Source organism: Rhinolophus sinicus, chromosome 9 (genome assembly GCF_057876585.1).
Source record: "Rhinolophus sinicus isolate RSI-liver-muscle chromosome 9, RSI-T2T, whole genome shotgun sequence".
Lineage (NCBI taxonomy): Eukaryota > Metazoa > Chordata > Mammalia > Chiroptera > Rhinolophidae > Rhinolophus > Rhinolophus sinicus.
The window spans coordinates 30,987,762-31,005,459 of NC_142509.1; the positions used below are offsets into that span (position 1 = coordinate 30,987,762).

The 17,698-nt window shown below is 41.5% G+C and overlaps 1 protein-coding gene across 2 annotated transcripts in view; it reads left to right on the forward strand.

The window, feature by feature from the left end:
- The window catches only part of MED13L (mediator complex subunit 13L), a 271,629-nt gene that overhangs the window by 235,277 nt on the left and 18,654 nt on the right, over window positions 1-17,698 (forward strand). Inside the window, exons 15-23 of one of the 2 annotated variants that reach the window (XM_074321652.2) lie at window positions 1,697-1,917; window positions 2,207-2,412; window positions 5,906-6,843; window positions 10,503-10,682; window positions 11,289-11,512; window positions 13,449-13,641; window positions 14,324-14,750; window positions 15,321-15,540; window positions 16,757-16,945. In XM_074321652.2, the coding sequence (XP_074177753.2) occupies window positions 1,697-1,917; window positions 2,207-2,412; window positions 5,906-6,843; window positions 10,503-10,682; window positions 11,289-11,512; window positions 13,449-13,641; window positions 14,324-14,750; window positions 15,321-15,540; window positions 16,757-16,945 (2,798 nt within the window). The remainder of the gene's footprint in view (window positions 1-1,696; window positions 1,918-2,206; window positions 2,413-5,905; window positions 6,844-10,502; window positions 10,683-11,288; window positions 11,513-13,448; window positions 13,642-14,323; window positions 14,751-15,320; window positions 15,541-16,756; window positions 16,946-17,698) is intronic. The other variant, XM_074321653.2, reaches the window with a different exon arrangement.

Below are 17,698 nucleotides of genomic sequence, written 5' to 3' on the forward strand. Positions count from 1 at the left end.
AATAAATGGAAATGGAGCTTCTCTAATGGAAGTGCAAGTTGGGATCTGAAACCCTGTTTATTGGCGCCTGCCTTCCGATGTTTTATAGATAAGCAGCTGAGGCCAAGAGAGGGTAAATTATTCAGAATTATGTAATTGTCTAACTAGGAAATATGGTTAAAATCATCTAATCCAGGGGTTCTCACCTTTTTTCTGCCTCCATATGGTGGAGGCTTTCCCCTCCCCGGTAAATGAAGGAAAGAAAGAAAACCTGGTGAGAATCACATATCTAGTCAAGCCTTCCTCTTCAGGTGAAGGAACTGAGGACCCAAGAGAGGAAGTGACCAGACCCGACCAGTGCTGTGCTGGGAGCAGCTGGGCCCAGGGCACAGAGCACGATGCAGTTATTCTTTATCGATTTCTGATTCTGAGCTAGAAGTCATATGTCAGTCTATTCAGTGGCTACTGTTTGCCTGTTTAAATGGTAAAGTTGCTAGAAAGAGCAATATGATTAGAAATTGGAATATCAGGTACCATTCCAAATCACTGGTTCCAACTTGTGGCTCCTAATTTGTGAATGAATTTGCTGTACAGGACACCCCCTAGTGGCCTAATTTCACAACTGCAACTTGCGTTTCAATTCCATACACTTCTGCTTGAAGAATCAGTGCTTTAATGATGATGTTTAACCTCAGGTATATGAAAATGGTTTTTTTGAAAAAGGGTTGAGCATCACCAGTCTAAGTATTTCTTAAAAGATCCTTTTCCCCCTCCAGTTGATTCTCAGTAAATTGTCTTTTGGTTCTAGGTAGGTTTGTTAATCCTAACTGTGAAGTTTCATTTTAATGTCAGTTTGGAAAGGGAATCGTGTGGAACCATTTCCCCAAAGAGCAGTGAGTGCTGTGGATTTGTCGAACTAGCAAGTAACCCTAATAACATAAACCGCCATTATAGCTCGAAGCAGTTTTTATTTTCTGTAATATAATGGCCAATGGATTTCCCATGTAAAAATTGCTACATAACAATTATATATAATTCTGAAATATTTTATACATACTTGTAAACTTGTAAGCAGGGATAGAACTTTTTTTTTCTTTTTAAATTTCCCATCTTAACCATTATTTATTTATTTTTTATTGGGGAATATTGGGGACAGTGTGTTTCTCCAGGGCCCATCGACTCCAAGTCATTGTCCTTCAGTCTACTTGTGGAGGGTGCAGCTCAGCTCCAAGTCCAGTTGCCGTTTTCAGTCTTTAGTTGCAGGGGGCGCAGCCCACCATCGCATGTGGGAATTGAACCGGCAACCTTGTTAAGAGCTCGGGCTCTAACCTACTGAGCCATCCGGCTGCCCCAGCAGAGATAGAACTTTTAATAGTGGTTACTTCATCTAATTTCTCCAGCTTCTATTAAGTTCATCTCCTTAGACTTTTCAAGAAATCAGTTGTTGAAAGGAATAAAGTATGTTATATAGACTTTGTTCACTTAATTAATGTGAGGCCAAATCATAAAGCATCCAGAGGATAGTGATAAAGTTCCAGAAAAGGATCATTTTCTGCTGGTAGCCTTCTCCATTATTAATATTCTATTGTGTAATTGATATCACCATTTAATTAACGTTATTTCTGGTACCAAATAGCGTTCCTGGCTATGAAAAGGGATTTTTCAGAAGTCCTGCCTGTTAAAATAAATGGCTCAGTCCTTTCTTTTTCTTGTTTAGCAGTTGCAGACCTGCAGAGGATGTTCCCCACCCCTCCATCTTTGGAGCAGCACCCTGCATTTTCTCCCGTGATGAATTATAAAGATGGAATCAGTTCAGAGACAGCGACAGCGTTAGGCATGATGGAGAGTCCGATGGTCAGTATGGTTTCAACACAGCTCACTGAGTTCAAAATGGAAGTGGAAGACGGATTAGGAAGTCCCAAGCCTGAGGAAATAAAGGTAATTGCCAACATACTAACTTTACCAAGGCAGTGTGGTTTTCAAGTGGATTTGCTACATCTTCTCTAAAATAATATCCATACGCCATATATACATAAGTTTCTAAGAATCCTCTGAGTACATTGCTTGGTGTATTAATTAGTGTCTTTTGATTAGTTTAAAATTTGGGCATTAGCATTTTCTACTGAGCGGATAAGAGAAAGACTGAGTTGTGGTCATTTTTGTTACTACTGTGATAGGTCCTAAGTCATTTACCGGCATTATCACTAACCTCTCTTTGCTCTCGCAGGACTTCTCATTTGTGCACAAAGTTCCAACGTTTCAGCCTTTTGTGGGGTCCTCCATGTTTGCTCCGCTGAAGATGTTGCCGAGCCAATGCCTGCTACCTCTGAAGATACCCGATGCCTGTCTGTTTCGGCCTTCGTGGGCGATCCCTCCTAAAATCGAACAACTGCCCATGCCACCTGCAGCCACTTTCATTAGAGATGGTTACAAGTATGTGCAGGGAATGTCTGTTATTTACTACATTTAACGTGATTTTTATCTCAGCTAAATATTCAGTAAAAACGATGACAGTAGCATGTTATTTGCAGCTTTTATTGGCCACTCATGTTTTTGGCACACTGTTTTGTGTTGAAAATCTGCATTATTTTCTTACCTAAATTTCATGTACGTGGAAAAATTAAGGTCATTTGTGTAGAGAATCATGGTGTTCTTGCTTATTCAATGTCAAATCAGTGTCTACCATAGAATCAAGCACTAGATTGGAGTTGGTAGTGTTTTTGGGTGAGTGGTGGTGGTGTGGTGAGTACTTTGTTTTATAGAAATGGATGGTTTTAAATGTGTTGACTTAAGGCCCTTGGAAGTGAAGTGTTAACATAGATGGTGTCTCCGTTACCTACCCTACATGTAAGAAAGCAGCAACAGAATGGTGGTGTGACATGGGGGAAGGAAAAGCAGGAGTTGATTATAGCTTGGACGTATTTCATGCTGTCCAGAAAATAACACTTAAGTCAACAGTGCAGAGTAAGGTTGCTGTGTGATTCATAATTTCTTAAGAAAATAATTTAAGCGCTATAGAATAAAAAGCCACGAACTCACATTGCTGTGGGGACCAGGTGAGCAATGTGGGGATGACATGACCGAGTAGAATGACACTCGGCTCTGCGCTGCGCCGTCCTTGTGAGGAGCGAGGGGCAGCGGGCAGCAGGGTCTCTGTGAACCGCTGAGAGATCGTCCCACTGACAGGGGCACTTGCTTCAATTGCAGCAAGTTGTTTAGGCAGAATGTGGGAGACTGGAGATCAGATTTTTATGTAAATTTCCTTTTTAAAAATGTTGACAGGTTGACAGTTAATTCACAGTTGCGTTTTAGGAGCCAGTAAGACAAATTTGTGGTCCAGGTTCAATCTGTGGGGTCCTTAGCCATGACTTCACATATAACCATCTTAATGAAATCAACTTGAATGTCATAAACTGGCTTTATGCTTGTTTACGTAAAGTCAATGTTGGAATGAAAAACTGACAGAGAGGTAGTATGAAAGAGCCCTAGAGCTGGGAAAGTCCGACTGTAGTGTCATAGGACTCAGAATTCCTGCCTTTTCTGTCTATTCTGTGTGTGACCTTCAGTGACCGTTTTACCTGAGCCTTCCCTTCTTTAAAATGGGATGACGTTGCCCTACTTCCCACACAAGGATTTTGAAAGGCCCCCACAGCTAGTGGCTGTGGAAGTGCGTGGAAATCCCAACTCACAGCGATATGAATAGTGGATGCTGAAGCACTGAGGATAGGAGCGCCTGGCTTGTTCTCTGCTGCTGTGCTGCAGCCCCACACGAGCTTATTGAGTAGAGTAGATACAGTGCAATAGGCAGGGCTGGCACACCATTTGCAGTCAACACAGCAGCCTTGGAAACCCACGCAACAGTTTCAGCTCTTACACACGCGGGCTCCTAGAAGTGACATGCAACCCTTTGCCGTATAATACTTTAAGTATTAAATAATTCAGATCATTATTTAGATCTATTAAATCTATCATTTGCCATCCAGAGATTCTTGGTATTCTAAACTGGCACTGTTAATAGAACTTTCTGTGATGAAGGAAGTGTTTTGTGTCTATCTGCACATTCCCATATAGCACCTGCCACTCTCCTGTGGGAGCTGTGTACCACTGGAGTTGAGGCTAGTTGAGATCAGGACTGAATTTTTCGTTTAAGTTAATTTAAATTTAGCACATGGCGCTTAGTGGCTGCCATATTGGACAGCACAGCTCTCGACTATGTGAAATCCCCCTGCTGTGGTCGCCAGCACCCTGCACACCCCCCTTTGTCCCACTCAGCCCCCCAGGACTCACTGACATGATGCTCATCATACACTGTGAGCTAACTTTCCTCCCTCTTTTTCACTATTGAATATCCAGCATCTCTCATAGGGTTGGTACTTGGTTCATTTTTATTGAATGGGAAAAATCAGGTCACTATACGTAATAAACCATTCTTACTACCTAGAGAGCAATTTAATTATTTAGGTTTTCCATTAGTAGTCATAGTTCCTTTTCTGATCTGAACTGCATTATTAATTTTAGGGTTTTGTTGAACAGGAAAATTTGAAAGAAGTGGAATTAGAGTAAAGATCATTATTACACACATTATTTTGGTCTCTGATACAGCAATGATTGCTAATCAAGGTTTCTGGGTCTTTTTTTTTTTTTTTTTAATCTGTGCTCAGAGATACCACTGTGCCTCTGATTTAAAATTTCTTTACAGTGCCCGATTTGGCTTTCCAGGCTGGTGGTTTAGGCATAGCTAATTTAAAAATCACAAGAAAATTACTTGAAGAGCCATTACTTTATGACATTCTTCTTTCAAACTATAAGTGAATGAATATGTAGCTTATTGGATGAACATTAAAGCACATTATTAATAGATTTCAAAAGAATATTAATTAAGCATTAAAAATGTGTTCTTTTGATACTTTTTAATTGGAAAGAATGGTCTCATATGCTGTTTTACATGTATCTCTAAGAATGTACATCCAGAAAAATTTCTACAATGATAAAACAGCAGAACATTGGAGATACTGTTTTCTTTTCTATATGGCTGTTCCAAAAAGAAGTCACTGGTTATGAGAGAGTAGATAGCACAGTGTGATTGGTCTCTGGGAACTAAAAATAATTGTGCTATAGGTAATGCATAGCGTACTGAGAATCAGTAAGTGAACTAGAATTACCTACCACCCCACAGAAATCTGTTACAAGTTTGGAAATTATAATACAATGTGTATACTCTGTTCAAGCATCTAATTAATACTAAGGCCTCTTAGCAGCTTATATAATATTTGTATTAATTATACTGCAGTACTGGCCAGTGGGTTTCCTAAAACAGAAATCCCTCGTGGTCACACATTACTATTAAAATGCAAGCCTAGATAGCACTGCATTTTGAAAGTTAGAAAAATGTTAAATTTTCATGTGCATTTGATTATAATACTTTAGAATCATATATATATGAATGCCTCAGAGAATAAGTACACCTGCAGACTTTCAATTTCAAAAAATAACAAAAATGTAATTGCAAATTAGATGGAAATTTCATCCTATGGTCTTCTAGCTAATTTAGCATCTGAACTCGTGTTCCATTTAGTATAAGTTCCATTTAGTATAGTTTTTCAAAATTATATTGACCAAACCCAACATCATGTTGTCTTGTAAAAGTAGTGCAAGTCCCCTCAAAAGACTAAGATGAGGAATGCTTAAACGGGGAATGAGGAGAGGAAAAGTGCTGTGTTGGTTTATTCTTCATACCTTGCTTCTTGCTTTTCCACATACTGCACTGACTGCTTTGAATCCTTTTTTTAAGAGAAAATTGAGCATACTAAGTGATAGCACCCATAAATGATAAGAAATGCGCAGGCCAGGTGGGGTGATTATTGTGTGTCCCAGCATCGGGGATGTGCCTCTATCTCACTTGGTGCTGTCTGTCTGTCTGTTGCAGTAATGTGCCTAGCGTCGGGAGCCTAGCAGATCCAGACTATTTGAACACACCACAGATGAACACACCGGTGACGCTGAACAGCGCTGCCCCAGCCAGCAACAGTGGAGCAGGAGTTCTGCCGTCTCCAGCAACCCCTCGCTTCTCTGTCCCCACACCACGAACCCCCAGGACCCCAAGAACTCCCAGAGGAGGGGGTACTGCCAGTGGTCAGGGGTCTGTCAAATATGACAGCACCGATCAGGGGTCACCAGCCTCTACGCCCTCGACCACGCGGCCTCTTAACTCTGTGGAGCCCGCCACCATGCAGCCGATTCCCGAAGCCCATAGTCTCTATGTCACCCTGATTCTCTCCGATTCGGTGATGAATATCTTTAAAGACAGAAACTTTGACAGCTGTTGCATCTGTGCTTGCAACATGAACATCAAAGGGGCAGATGTCGGGCTCTACATCCCTGATTCTTCCAATGAGGACCAGTACCGCTGTACCTGTGGGTTTAGTGCGATTATGAATCGCAAACTTGGCTACAATTCGGGACTCTTCCTGGAAGATGAGCTGGATATTTTTGGGAAGAATTCTGATATTGGTCAGGCCGCGGAGAGGCGCTTGATGATGTGTCAGACCACCTTCCTTCCTCAGGTGGAGGGAGCCAGAAAACCCCAGGAGCCACCTATAAGCCTTCTCCTCCTCCTCCAGAATCAGCACACACAACCTTTTGCTTCACTGAGTTTCCTGGACTACATTTCCTCTAACAATCGCCAAACTCTTCCCTGTGTGAGCTGGAGTTATGACCGGGTGCAAGCAGATAATAACGATTACTGGACGGAATGCTTTAATGCCTTGGAGCAGGGCCGGCAGTATGTGGATAATCCCACGGGTGGAAAAGTGGATGAAGCACTGGTGAGAAGTGCCACCGTGCACTCTTGGCCTCACAGCAATGGTAGGTTTCCCAGAATGCACGTTCACCTTGAAAATGATCCTCGTGTGATGACAACTTATAGACTTTCTTTACTTTGGTATAGGGCAAAATTTTAAATTTCATTTCTAAACAAAAAGTGACTAAAGTAGAAGCTATGGTGATGTCATTCTAAATGTAAGGACTAGGGAAATGTTTTACCTTGAAACCCCTTTGGACAGTAGTAATTATTGTGTGACAATGTCCTCCTGTAGTAATTCATACAGGCATTCATACTGGAAACCTGTGACGGCTGAGTATCCAAGTCACCGAAAGTATACAGACTGATGACGTGCACAGCCTTTCAGGTTGAAATGCACTCATTCTTCTCTAGGTCAAGTTGCCATGATACTTCTTCCATGAAGCCTTCTCCCAATTCTAGAATATTTTCTCCTTCCTCCAGTTTCCCAGCACTTTTATCTCTTGTAACAGTGATCACATTTTACAGTGTGTTGGGGTTTCTGGGGCACGTCACTGGCTCTTCTGTTATTCAAAGCTCCAGTTGAGAAACATCTTTGGAGTTGAGCTGTAAGAGTGTGGAGCAACCTACTGTTGGCTTCCCTTACTCATTCACGGTCAGTACCGTGGTGCATCCTGGGGGACAAAATGGTGACGGAAAGAGGAGGGCTTTCTAATCTGTTCTGGAAAATGGGCATTAATCAAAGAAACACACAAATTAGCATGTTATTACAAACCCTAATCAGTGGTGAAAGCCTGGGGTAGGAGGCCACCCTAGGCTGGAGGTCAGGGAAGACTTCCTTGAAGAAGTAGTAATATTTGAGATCTCAACGATGAGTACGGATTAACTGGGTAAAGAGGCTGGGAAGCAAGGAGTTGCGTCCCAGGCACAGGGAGTGGCAAGTATGAAGGCTCAGTTTTTAGAGCTTGGGGCCTTCAAAAAACTGAAAGAAGCTCAGAGGCCAGAAGGGGCTAAATTACCCAAGAGCCTTTGAGACATGCTGGGGCTTGGTCTTCATCCAAAGAGCCCTACCAAGTCACTGATGGGTTTTATGAAGAGGCATTGACATCACATTTGTGTAGTTCAGAAAGAGAAAGCGTTACTCTGTAATGTGGGCTGTGGATTAGGAAATGGCAGGACTGGATGTGGGAGACTAGGAGGGTCTTGTAGTGGAGCAAGTAAGGAGCAACGGCTCAGCTTCGTGTCCTGCGTGGCAGAGCAAATGGAAAAGAAGTGGCAGCCTCATTCCAGAGATGTTTAGGGAGTAGTACTGCAGGACTTGGTGGTCATGGGTTCACGTTGGGGTTTCGGGGAGAGCGAGACGGTTAGGAGCACACCCAGGCTGTGACTTGTGTGCCTGGATGGACAGTGGTGTCGGTCAAAGAGATGTGTACTGGAGGAGGACCAGGTCTGAGGGGAAAGGTCATAAATTGGAGTTTTGGAGGTTTTAGAGATCCCTTTTGTAAAGTAAAGATGTCAAGCGTCAAGTGAACACCTGGGACTTTGTGGGCCTGGAGCGCAGGGAAAGGGCTGGTTGGCATATAGATGATAGCTCAAGTCGGGCACAGAGGAGGAGGAAAGTATAGAACGAGGAGAGGGCTTGGGCAGCTTTGCAGCATCTGCCATGTGACCAGGTTTCAAGCAAGAGAGTGGTCAGCAAGCAGGAAAATGCAGCTGAGCTTTGAAGGTAAGGATTCAACATGGCTTTGGACCATATGAGAGCTGTTTCTGTAGGATGCTGGGAACAGGGGCCAGGCTGGCAGGGTTACATGAGTGGGACATGGACCAGCTTCTGAACGACTCTGGCTTATAGGGAAGAAGGTTATATAAGCATCTTGAATACAGTTGGAAGTCTAGAATAATAAAGGTCCAGAGGACAAAGATCGGTGGAGTAGGGGATGACAGGCGTTTTCTGAGTAGGCCAAGCTGGGAGACTTCTTGGAGGTGGAAATGCCTAAGGAAGTAGTCAAGGGTTACACTCCTTTTCATAACTGCTTAGATCCTTATCAGGCCTTTAATTAAGGTCTGCTGGATGGATTTATGAATTAAAGAGAGTGCAGTCTTCCCCTAAAGAAATGTGGATGGTTATCTTGTGTGGTTCCTTTTACTAGACCGTGGCCTTCAGACAGAAAAGCAGTCTGTGTGGGAGGATCAGTGGTGTCATCTCTGGATATGAAGAAAAGCACAGTTTATTGCAGGGGAAGTGTGGGTTACAAACTCAGAGGCTTAAAAGTAGCAGGCAGATCATGTAATGAGTGGTGTGGGGAGCCAGACTTGCCAAGAGCGGTGCCCGAAACTGTGCCCTTTCGCAGCACACTTTCTATTTCGTATGCACAGGAATAGAGTTCACAAAGAATTAGGTCTGTTTTTCATCTGGTTCTCTTGGTCTGTCATTTTCCTACTTTTGAGAGAGCCATGGATGCGAGCAGTACTTTCCTGTTTTCTTTACTATAAGAAGAAAAGAAGCACAGGCTTGAAGATCAAGGCCATGAACACTGCTTCAGTCCCAGGCAGGCAGCGAGAGCGGGTGGCCTTGGAGAACTGGCGGAAGGGGACAGCTGCTCCTCGGCTCCAGCAAGTGCTCATGTAGGAATATGGGGCTCAGCCCCAGGGTTGTCAGGTCTCCCTGGTTTTTAAGAGAAGCTAGAAATCCAGATTCGTATATGAAATTTCCTGAAGAGATTTGTTCCAAAATTTAAAACAGAAAAACAAAAAACTGTGTGGGCTTCCAATTTGCATTTAAGGACATGTCTAAAAATGTCTTAAGAACCCTAAGCACCCTGTGTTTCAGATTTCATTGGTAGATACGTCTTAGATTTCCACCCATGCCTCTATCCTCATTAGCTAGGAACGTACGGGTAAGGGCCCGTCTTCAGGAAGCCAGCTGTGCAGCTCAATAGCTCATCACCTGGAACTTAATTAGCTCGGCAGATCTTTCTGAGAATTTGATAAGCATTATGGATCTTCTCCCCTGGGGAAAATACACATATGTTCGTGCATGCACAGTTTTGCATGGAGTTTCAGAGGGTTTTCAGGTACTAGGTTAAGAACCCGTCCTGTTAACGGGAAGAATGTTTGTTCTGAAACCATGGCTCCCCCACCTCCCTCTGTATCCAGATGACTTTCAGTCCTGTCATTGCTTCTGAATATTTTCATGTGCCTCTACCCACATGGAAGGTATTCCTTCTCTTTATGCATTTTGTATTTTGTGGAGATATTTTTACATTAGCATTTTTAAATATTTTCAAAAGCTTCTATTTAAGTTCCTTTTCCCCACTCATATAATTAGACCATTGCTATTTGTAAACTAAAGTAATACAATAATCAAGAAACTTTTGTAGTTCTTTTCTTATGAGCAACCTTGAGAACAGGTTTGTATGACTTTTAAAAATCCATCTTTCCACTTTTAGGCAGTTCATCAGTTAACCTCTTTATGTATCTAGAGTAACCTATTTTCCCCTTTATTATTTCCAATAATAAATACATTATTTTTTTCACTTCAGAAGAAAAATATCTTTCCTTCTGGCTTCTAAGTCAAGTATTTTAGAATCCACTAAAAATAGACTCGGTCTCCAATAATGTCGTTGTCGTGGGCTTAACTGAGGCCCAAAATGATGGCAAGAACGGGGAGCGTGCCAATACACTTTTATGATGTCTGTTCCTTGTCATTTAATTTCTGTTCCAGTGCTAGACATCAGCATGCTCTCCTCCCAAGACGTGGTCCGTATGCTGTTGTCCCTGCAGCCCTTTCTCCAAGACGCCATCCAAAAGAAGCGCACGGGCCGGACCTGGGAGAATATCCAGCATGTGCAGGGACCGCTCACCTGGCAGCAGTTCCACAAGATGGCAGGACGGGGAACCTATGGTAGACTCTTTTCCCTGTTCGAACTCCTTCTGAGTTATTTGTTCCATGAAAAACGGTTTTAGTTACTGTCACATCCTTGCTTCACTGACAAAATAGAGTCTTTTTCTTCATGACTATTAAGTTACATAATCTCTTTGTGTTTCTAAAGTCAGTATTAGTGTTCAGTTTTCTGAGCGTTCTTGGCATAATCAAGGTCAAGGAGGCAAAGAATCCCTAAGTGGAGTAGTTACTAGATTCTCATCTTCCCGGGCCTCATTGCACTTTCATTTGGATGAACTTCTGAACTAGTCGGCTTTCGTAGTCAGGATTAAAATACTTATCTTAAAGGAAGTGATGGAGTGCTGCTTGGAAAACTAACTTGAACTTGCTCTAGTCTGCCCTCTGATTTTATCGGACCTTTATAACCATGGTCGAACGCATTTAATTAAGTTCTTCCCCAGGGGACATTTAATAAGAGGATTCAAAGAACGCTTTCAGAGTATCATGTCAACCTACAATGAAATTTCTGATGCCAGAAGTCAGACTGTTGCCCCAGGAGCTTCTAAATTTTGGGGGTTGTGGGAAAGAGACTCTCAAGCGCCTTCCTAACCTGCAGTGTTGTCTTAGGTTCCGAAGAATCTCCGGAGCCGCTGCCCATCCCCACTCTGCTGGTCGGCTATGACAAGGACTTCCTCACCATCTCCCCGTTCTCCTTGCCATTCTGGGAGAGGCTCTTGTTGGACCCATACGGGGGCCACCGGGATGTCGCCTATATTGTAGTGTGTCCAGAAAATGAGGCCTTGCTCGAAGGAGCCAGAACTTTCTTCAGGGACTTGAGTGCTGTATATGAGGTGAGAAAGACCCCAAGTCCTCAGGTTATTTTTAGGACACGAGTCCTCAGATTGTTTTTAGTTAAAGGACTAAATTTCAAAGAATAAATATCTTCAAAGTAGATCACAAAGAAAATGCAAATAGTTGGCGGATGAAGAAAAGAATTAACTTGGCAGGTATTTCTGGAAGTAAATTGCTTTCCCATCTTGGCTTTACATTTTATTGGATTCAGAAGACTTTCCTCTACCAGCCTTACCACACATCTTAAAATCCTGTCAGCTGTTTTTTCCCCATTTTATGTGCTCGGGTTTTACAAAGTATTGTTCACAAGGGGAAAGTGGCTGTTTAGAAGATGAGCTTTGTAAAAAGAAAGCACATTTATGTTTTGGGGGGCAGAGTGGGGGGGTAGTGAAGGGGAAAGTTCCTGAAAACAGTATAAAACATTTAGCTTGAAAATTTCTGAATCAAAAGATAAGTTTAATGAATCATGTCCCTGTTATTTTTATTTAACATTACATTCATCTTAATACTAAAATTTTGATACAGATTAATAATGTAATAGCCAGGTAGGTAATTGTATATATTTAGTATATAAATTCCTGTTACTTTTGAAAAATTAGAATCATGTCTGTCTTTGAAGAAGTGCCACATTTCTTCTGCCAAAGTACATATATACTAAGTTCTTTGTACTTTTTACTTCTAATAGCTTTATATTTGGCAAGATTAAATGAAATTAGTATTTGTAAAGTGTTTAGAACTGTGACTGGCATATTATAAGCATTACAAATGTGGTTGTTAAATGCCAAGTTGAATTTCAAAAACATTTCTTAGCAGAACATTCACTATCTGTAAATGTATGAGGACACATGAAGTAGTAAACTTCACGTGTTGCTACAAAGAAGTGAGGAGATGCTAACGTGTGAGGTGATGGCATCAACTAAGCCACTGAAGGAAACCCTTGGATACAGTAATTTCTAAACCTGCTGGGTCCTTGGATTCGTAATCATACTAAATCATGCTTACCCTAACACAACAAACTTGTCTAAGCAGTTTTAAAGCCGAGCATTCCCTTGAATGAAGCCTTCAGCATAAGTTACAAAACATAAAAGGCCTGTGGATCTCTTTAGATCTTAATGACTTTACTAGGATTGCTCATTTGGCAGTAATGCATACCTGTTTAAGAAGAGTGCACGCTGGAGAATTGCATGGGGCTTGGTAAGCCTTCATTTCATCAACTCTAGGAAGGGATAATAATACGGCTCTCCTGCTGGTGAACAGGTAGTTAAGTAGCTTACTTTGCTTTACTTTGTATTACATTAATTCTCTGCCATAAGCACCCACTTAGTGTCCTGGAGATTAATCACAGAATCTCATTGTGCTAAAACAACTGTTTACTTTAAAAAAAAGTCATCAGCATAGCCAGCCCTTCAGTGGCCTCTGCTGTTGGTGATCTCCAAATGTCTGTAACAATCTAACAGATGGCCCATAAAATTTTAATGTTATCTTATGGGAAAACATTATGAGTAGGGATTACTTGAGAGGTTTTAGTGGACACGTGTCTCAGCCAGCCTTCGTAAGCAGGAATCTGGTTAGTTCTTTATTTGACCGTTAGCCATCAGGTGGTGCTCAGCAATCCCTCGTGCAGGAGAAGTGGGCTCCATGCAGAAACATTTCTTTTTCTTCAGAAGAAACATTTCTTGTTCTTCAGAAGAAACCTTTCTTTTTCTCTAGAGGCCCTAGTCCAGGTTTTGGAGAGCCAGATAGCGGTTTCAGGGTACCCGATAATTAGTTACCAGGAAGGACCAGCTTCTCATGTTGACTTGGTTGCATATGGTAACGGGAAAAGGAAAAGGAAAACGCGTCCACGTGGGTGCTGAAGAAGCCCCCTTGCTAACGAAGTGTGCTGCATGGAGCCGTGGTTCCTGTCGCAAATAACCCCCTTGTTTGTGGCATCAGATGTGTAGGCTTGGGCAGCACAAGCCCATCTGCAAAGTGCTCCGTGATGGGATCATGCGCGTGGGGAAGACCGTGGCACAGAAGCTGACCGATGAGCTCGTGAGCGAGTGGTTTAACCAGCCATGGAGCAGTGAGGAGAATGACAATCATTCCAGACTCAAACTTTATGCGCAAGTTTGCCGCCATCACCTAGGTAAGTGGGAATTCGTCTGGCAAATAGAATTAGAGAGGCAAACTAGCAGATTGCTTCTCCCCTCTGTCCTGTTAAGGTACAAACAGCGTTAGTCCTCTTTTGTCTCAGGTAATGTTGGCGTTTCATTACTATATTTAGAGTTAATTTGCATTCTAGGTAAATGCTAATTTTCATGTGCACGTATGTTCCTTAAAAGCTATTTAAAGTTGCCTAAAGAAGTCTTGTCTAATTCATTCCACATTTTGAAACCTTAGTAGCATGGCTTGGTATTAACGGCGTAATTTTAACCCAGATTCCCAGGAGAATCTAAGAAGTTTGTACAGCTATATAGGCACAGGAGCGCAGTATTCCATGATGGCTGTAGACTAATTGTGTGGCCTCCCACTTGTCAGTGAGGGCATATGGATCAGTCTGAAAGGAAAATGCTGCAAATGATTACTTTTCTTTTCTTTTCAAATTCAGTTTTTCTCCAGAATTTATAATAAGTGGTTAGTTCCATGTTCATTTCTGTGTTTACAGGATATATAAGCATATGTTCAAGTGTGGAGATAGCATTTGGGGTGTCACACCAGAGTATTGCAGCCCGAAAGCAAAATTTTTTAAAAAGTGACCACTCTCAATTTCTGGTTGTGTGACACTGCAGAATGTCACTAGCGTCACCTGTCTGCATGTCCTCTTTCAGCACCTTACCTAGCCACTCTGCAGCTCGACAGCAGCCTGCTGATACCACCTAAGTACCAGACCCCACCAGCAGCAGCACAGGGACAAGCTCCTCCTGGGAACGCCGGGCCGTTAGCTTCAAATTCAGGATCAGCAGCGCCCTCCGCTGGCAGTGCATTTAATCCCACCTCCAATGGGAGCTCTGCGAACCCTGCAGCAAGCAGTTCCTCTTCTGGTTCCTCAGTGCCACCCGTGTCCACATCTGCCTCTGCTCCCATCGTCAACCAGATGAGCACTACCTCTTCGTCAGGATTCACTGGTAGTGTCGGAGGGCAGAACCCCAGCGCGGGGGCCAGTTCTGCTGACAGGATGCAAGCGAGCACCGGCTGCGGTGGAGACCCGGAGCCCGGGCAGAGCAACCCTCAGCCCCCGCAGGACGGGCAAGAAAGGTACGCACCTCACCTGCTTGGATCCCTGATCTACTCTTCTTCTGCACACCTGTCCGCCTGAGCCTCACGAGGCCCTAAATCCAGGGAAGTGCTCTGTTTCTCTTCTTCCCGAAAGAAAGTAACAGCTGTCAGTCAGTAGCTTCTGTGTGAAGAAATCTGAGACTTCTTAAAACCTCTTATAAACTTAACTTACTCTTAAGCGTGTTAGCTTAATAGTAAGCTACTACTATTAATACTAATGTTGCTGTTATTATTACACGAATACAGTATGTGGATGTTAGTAAGCTACTACTGTTAACATAATAATATGATAAAACATCTTTGTAGACTATAGCCCAGGGACAAAGGGGATTTGAAAAAGAGAGTCCCGTTTTAGAGGAGCACGCTGTCATTTTACATCTGTCTTATGCAGCTGTGCTAGCTGGCTTGGTTTGCCTTCCTTTTGATAATATGATACATGGCAATGTTACATTGTAACCTTCGTCCAGGGAGTCACTGTGCTTTAGAATTGATTTTTGTTTACACAGTTTATGTTTATTTTGTGCATTTCATAAGTGACTTTCTCTGCAGTGTTACAGAAAGGGAGAGAATAGGAATTCCCACGGAGCCCGACTCCGCAGACAGCCAGGCCTACCCTCCAGCGGTTGTCATTTACATGGTGGACCCCTTCACCTACACTGCAGAGGAAGACTCCACTTCTGGAAACTTTTGGCTGTTGAGTTTGATGCGCTGCTACACAGAGATGCTGGATAACTTACCTGAGCATATGAGAAATTCTTTCATTCTCCAGGTAACTATTTGCAAGTTTAGTTTTTACTTTTGTCGCTGTTGTTTTTATGAAAGTAAATGATTTTACTTTACAAGTTCATGATTTTTAAATATTGGAGGTACATTAAAATATAAAAGAAAAAATATTCATAATTTTTTTGATTCAGCCATCATTACCATTGTGGTATATTTCTAACCTTTCTTCTGTATGTTTGTTTACACAGTTTTAATATAACTATAGTCTTTTTGTACTTAATATTACTCACACTTTTCCATGTTATTTGAAATGTCACAAGCAATGTTGTTAATGACTGCATATCTTCTACATTTAACCATGTCTATACACAGTTAGGTATTTAATTTGCTTCCACTTTTTCACTGTTACAAATAACGCCATAACAAACAGCTTTATTATAATCTCTTTTTTTTCACATTTCAGGTCATTTCTTAAAGTGGATTCTTAGATATAGATACTGATAAATATTGGCAAATTCCTTTCCAAAAAAGTTATGCTTATTTACAGTTCTTTCAGCAGTGAAAGAGAACACCCATTTTCACTGCACCCTTGCCAGCTTTACAGTGTAATAATTTTTTTAAATGTTTATAATTTAATAGGTGAAAAACAATGCCTCGGTTGTTTAGGTTTTGTTTTAAAGTAAAAGTAAAGTTTTCTGTTACTTTAACTAAAGCTATTTTATAGAATTAAAAGATTGAAATTAAAGTTATCAGAATACGTTGTTGATAGCTTTTCATTGTTTTGAAATTTGTGTCTCAAATGATTAGACAATAATTCCAAAGATGCTGTGCACACTATGTATATACACCAAAAAATGCATACACATGACTTGTACTCATCTTTTGTTACCAGTTTTAATACAGTTTTTTCCTTAAAGTGTGTGTGCATTTTTTGGTACCCTTTGTATATTATAAAAATGAGAAATATGTTACGAAGAAAGTCTGTAAATTTAGGGGCATCACAACATTAAATTGAAAATTTACCCCTACTTTGACCAACAAAACGACACATCTTTTTAAATTAAATTGCTGGTGTGCGTTTGGAATGTAGGATTTTATGTCACCGGAAGGAATTAAGATTGAATTATATTTATATTTTTTAATTTAAAAACTGAAGTTCCCTGCCCCCCATTCAAGTTAGAATTCATGCCATTCCATTTTCAAACTTTCTTGTCCGCATAGTAGATCTTAGTTTCTAGTTTTGTTTGTGTTTGTGTCTGTAGATTGTGCCTTGCCAGTACATGCTGCAGACAATGAAGGATGAACAAGTTTTCTACATTCAATACTTGAAGTCCATGGCATTTTCAGTGTACTGCCAGTGCAGGCGACCTCTGCCTACACAGATCCACATTAAATCCCTCACAGGATTTGGGCCTGCCGCCAGCATTGAGATGACCCTCAAGAACCCAGAGGTGCGTAGTAGCAGGGCAGAAATTTGCAAAAAGAGGACTTTTACACTAAAGATGCAAGCCAGGAGAGTTGGTTACTTGGTTGGTCTTCTACCTTTCTCTAAGAGTGGCAGGTTTGTTTAATCCTTAAGTTAAAGTAGAGGAGATACTTCTCTGAACTTGTAAAACTTTTTGAGAAAAGAGGCAAGTAAACTTGCTATTTTTTGATGTAGGACCCTAAGGCAACAATATACTTACCACTTTTACTTATCAGTGTTTGACTTTCTGACATTTATTTTGTTCTTTATTTTTTGAAGCTAATCTGTGTCTTAAATCACCAACTCTCTACTCTCCCCAGTTCTTTTCTCTCTTGGTGCAGCAGTTGTGTGTTTATTCTGCAAGCGCCCCTCATTTTCTGATGCATATTCTTACAAGAGTTGCTTTCTCCTCCTCTTGTCTCAGGGCTTGTGTATGTAAATGAATGCGTTTTCTCTCCATCTTAAACCTGCTTCCCACAGTTATACATCTCAAGGGAAAGTTTAAAATGCCAGAGCCAAACATATTTTAAACAAAAGTTGTACACTTCTTTTGTTTTACTAATCACCTTATCCTGAAAACAGACATACAGGACAATGTTAGGATGTTCAAAGCCTTTCTTTAAAAATCAGTTCCCACAGCTTTCTTGAATGGAAGATTACCCATTAATAAAAGCCAGGAAATAATACTTCATGAGAGAACTTAAAAGCACCAAAAACTGCTGAGTTTAGTTGGTTATGT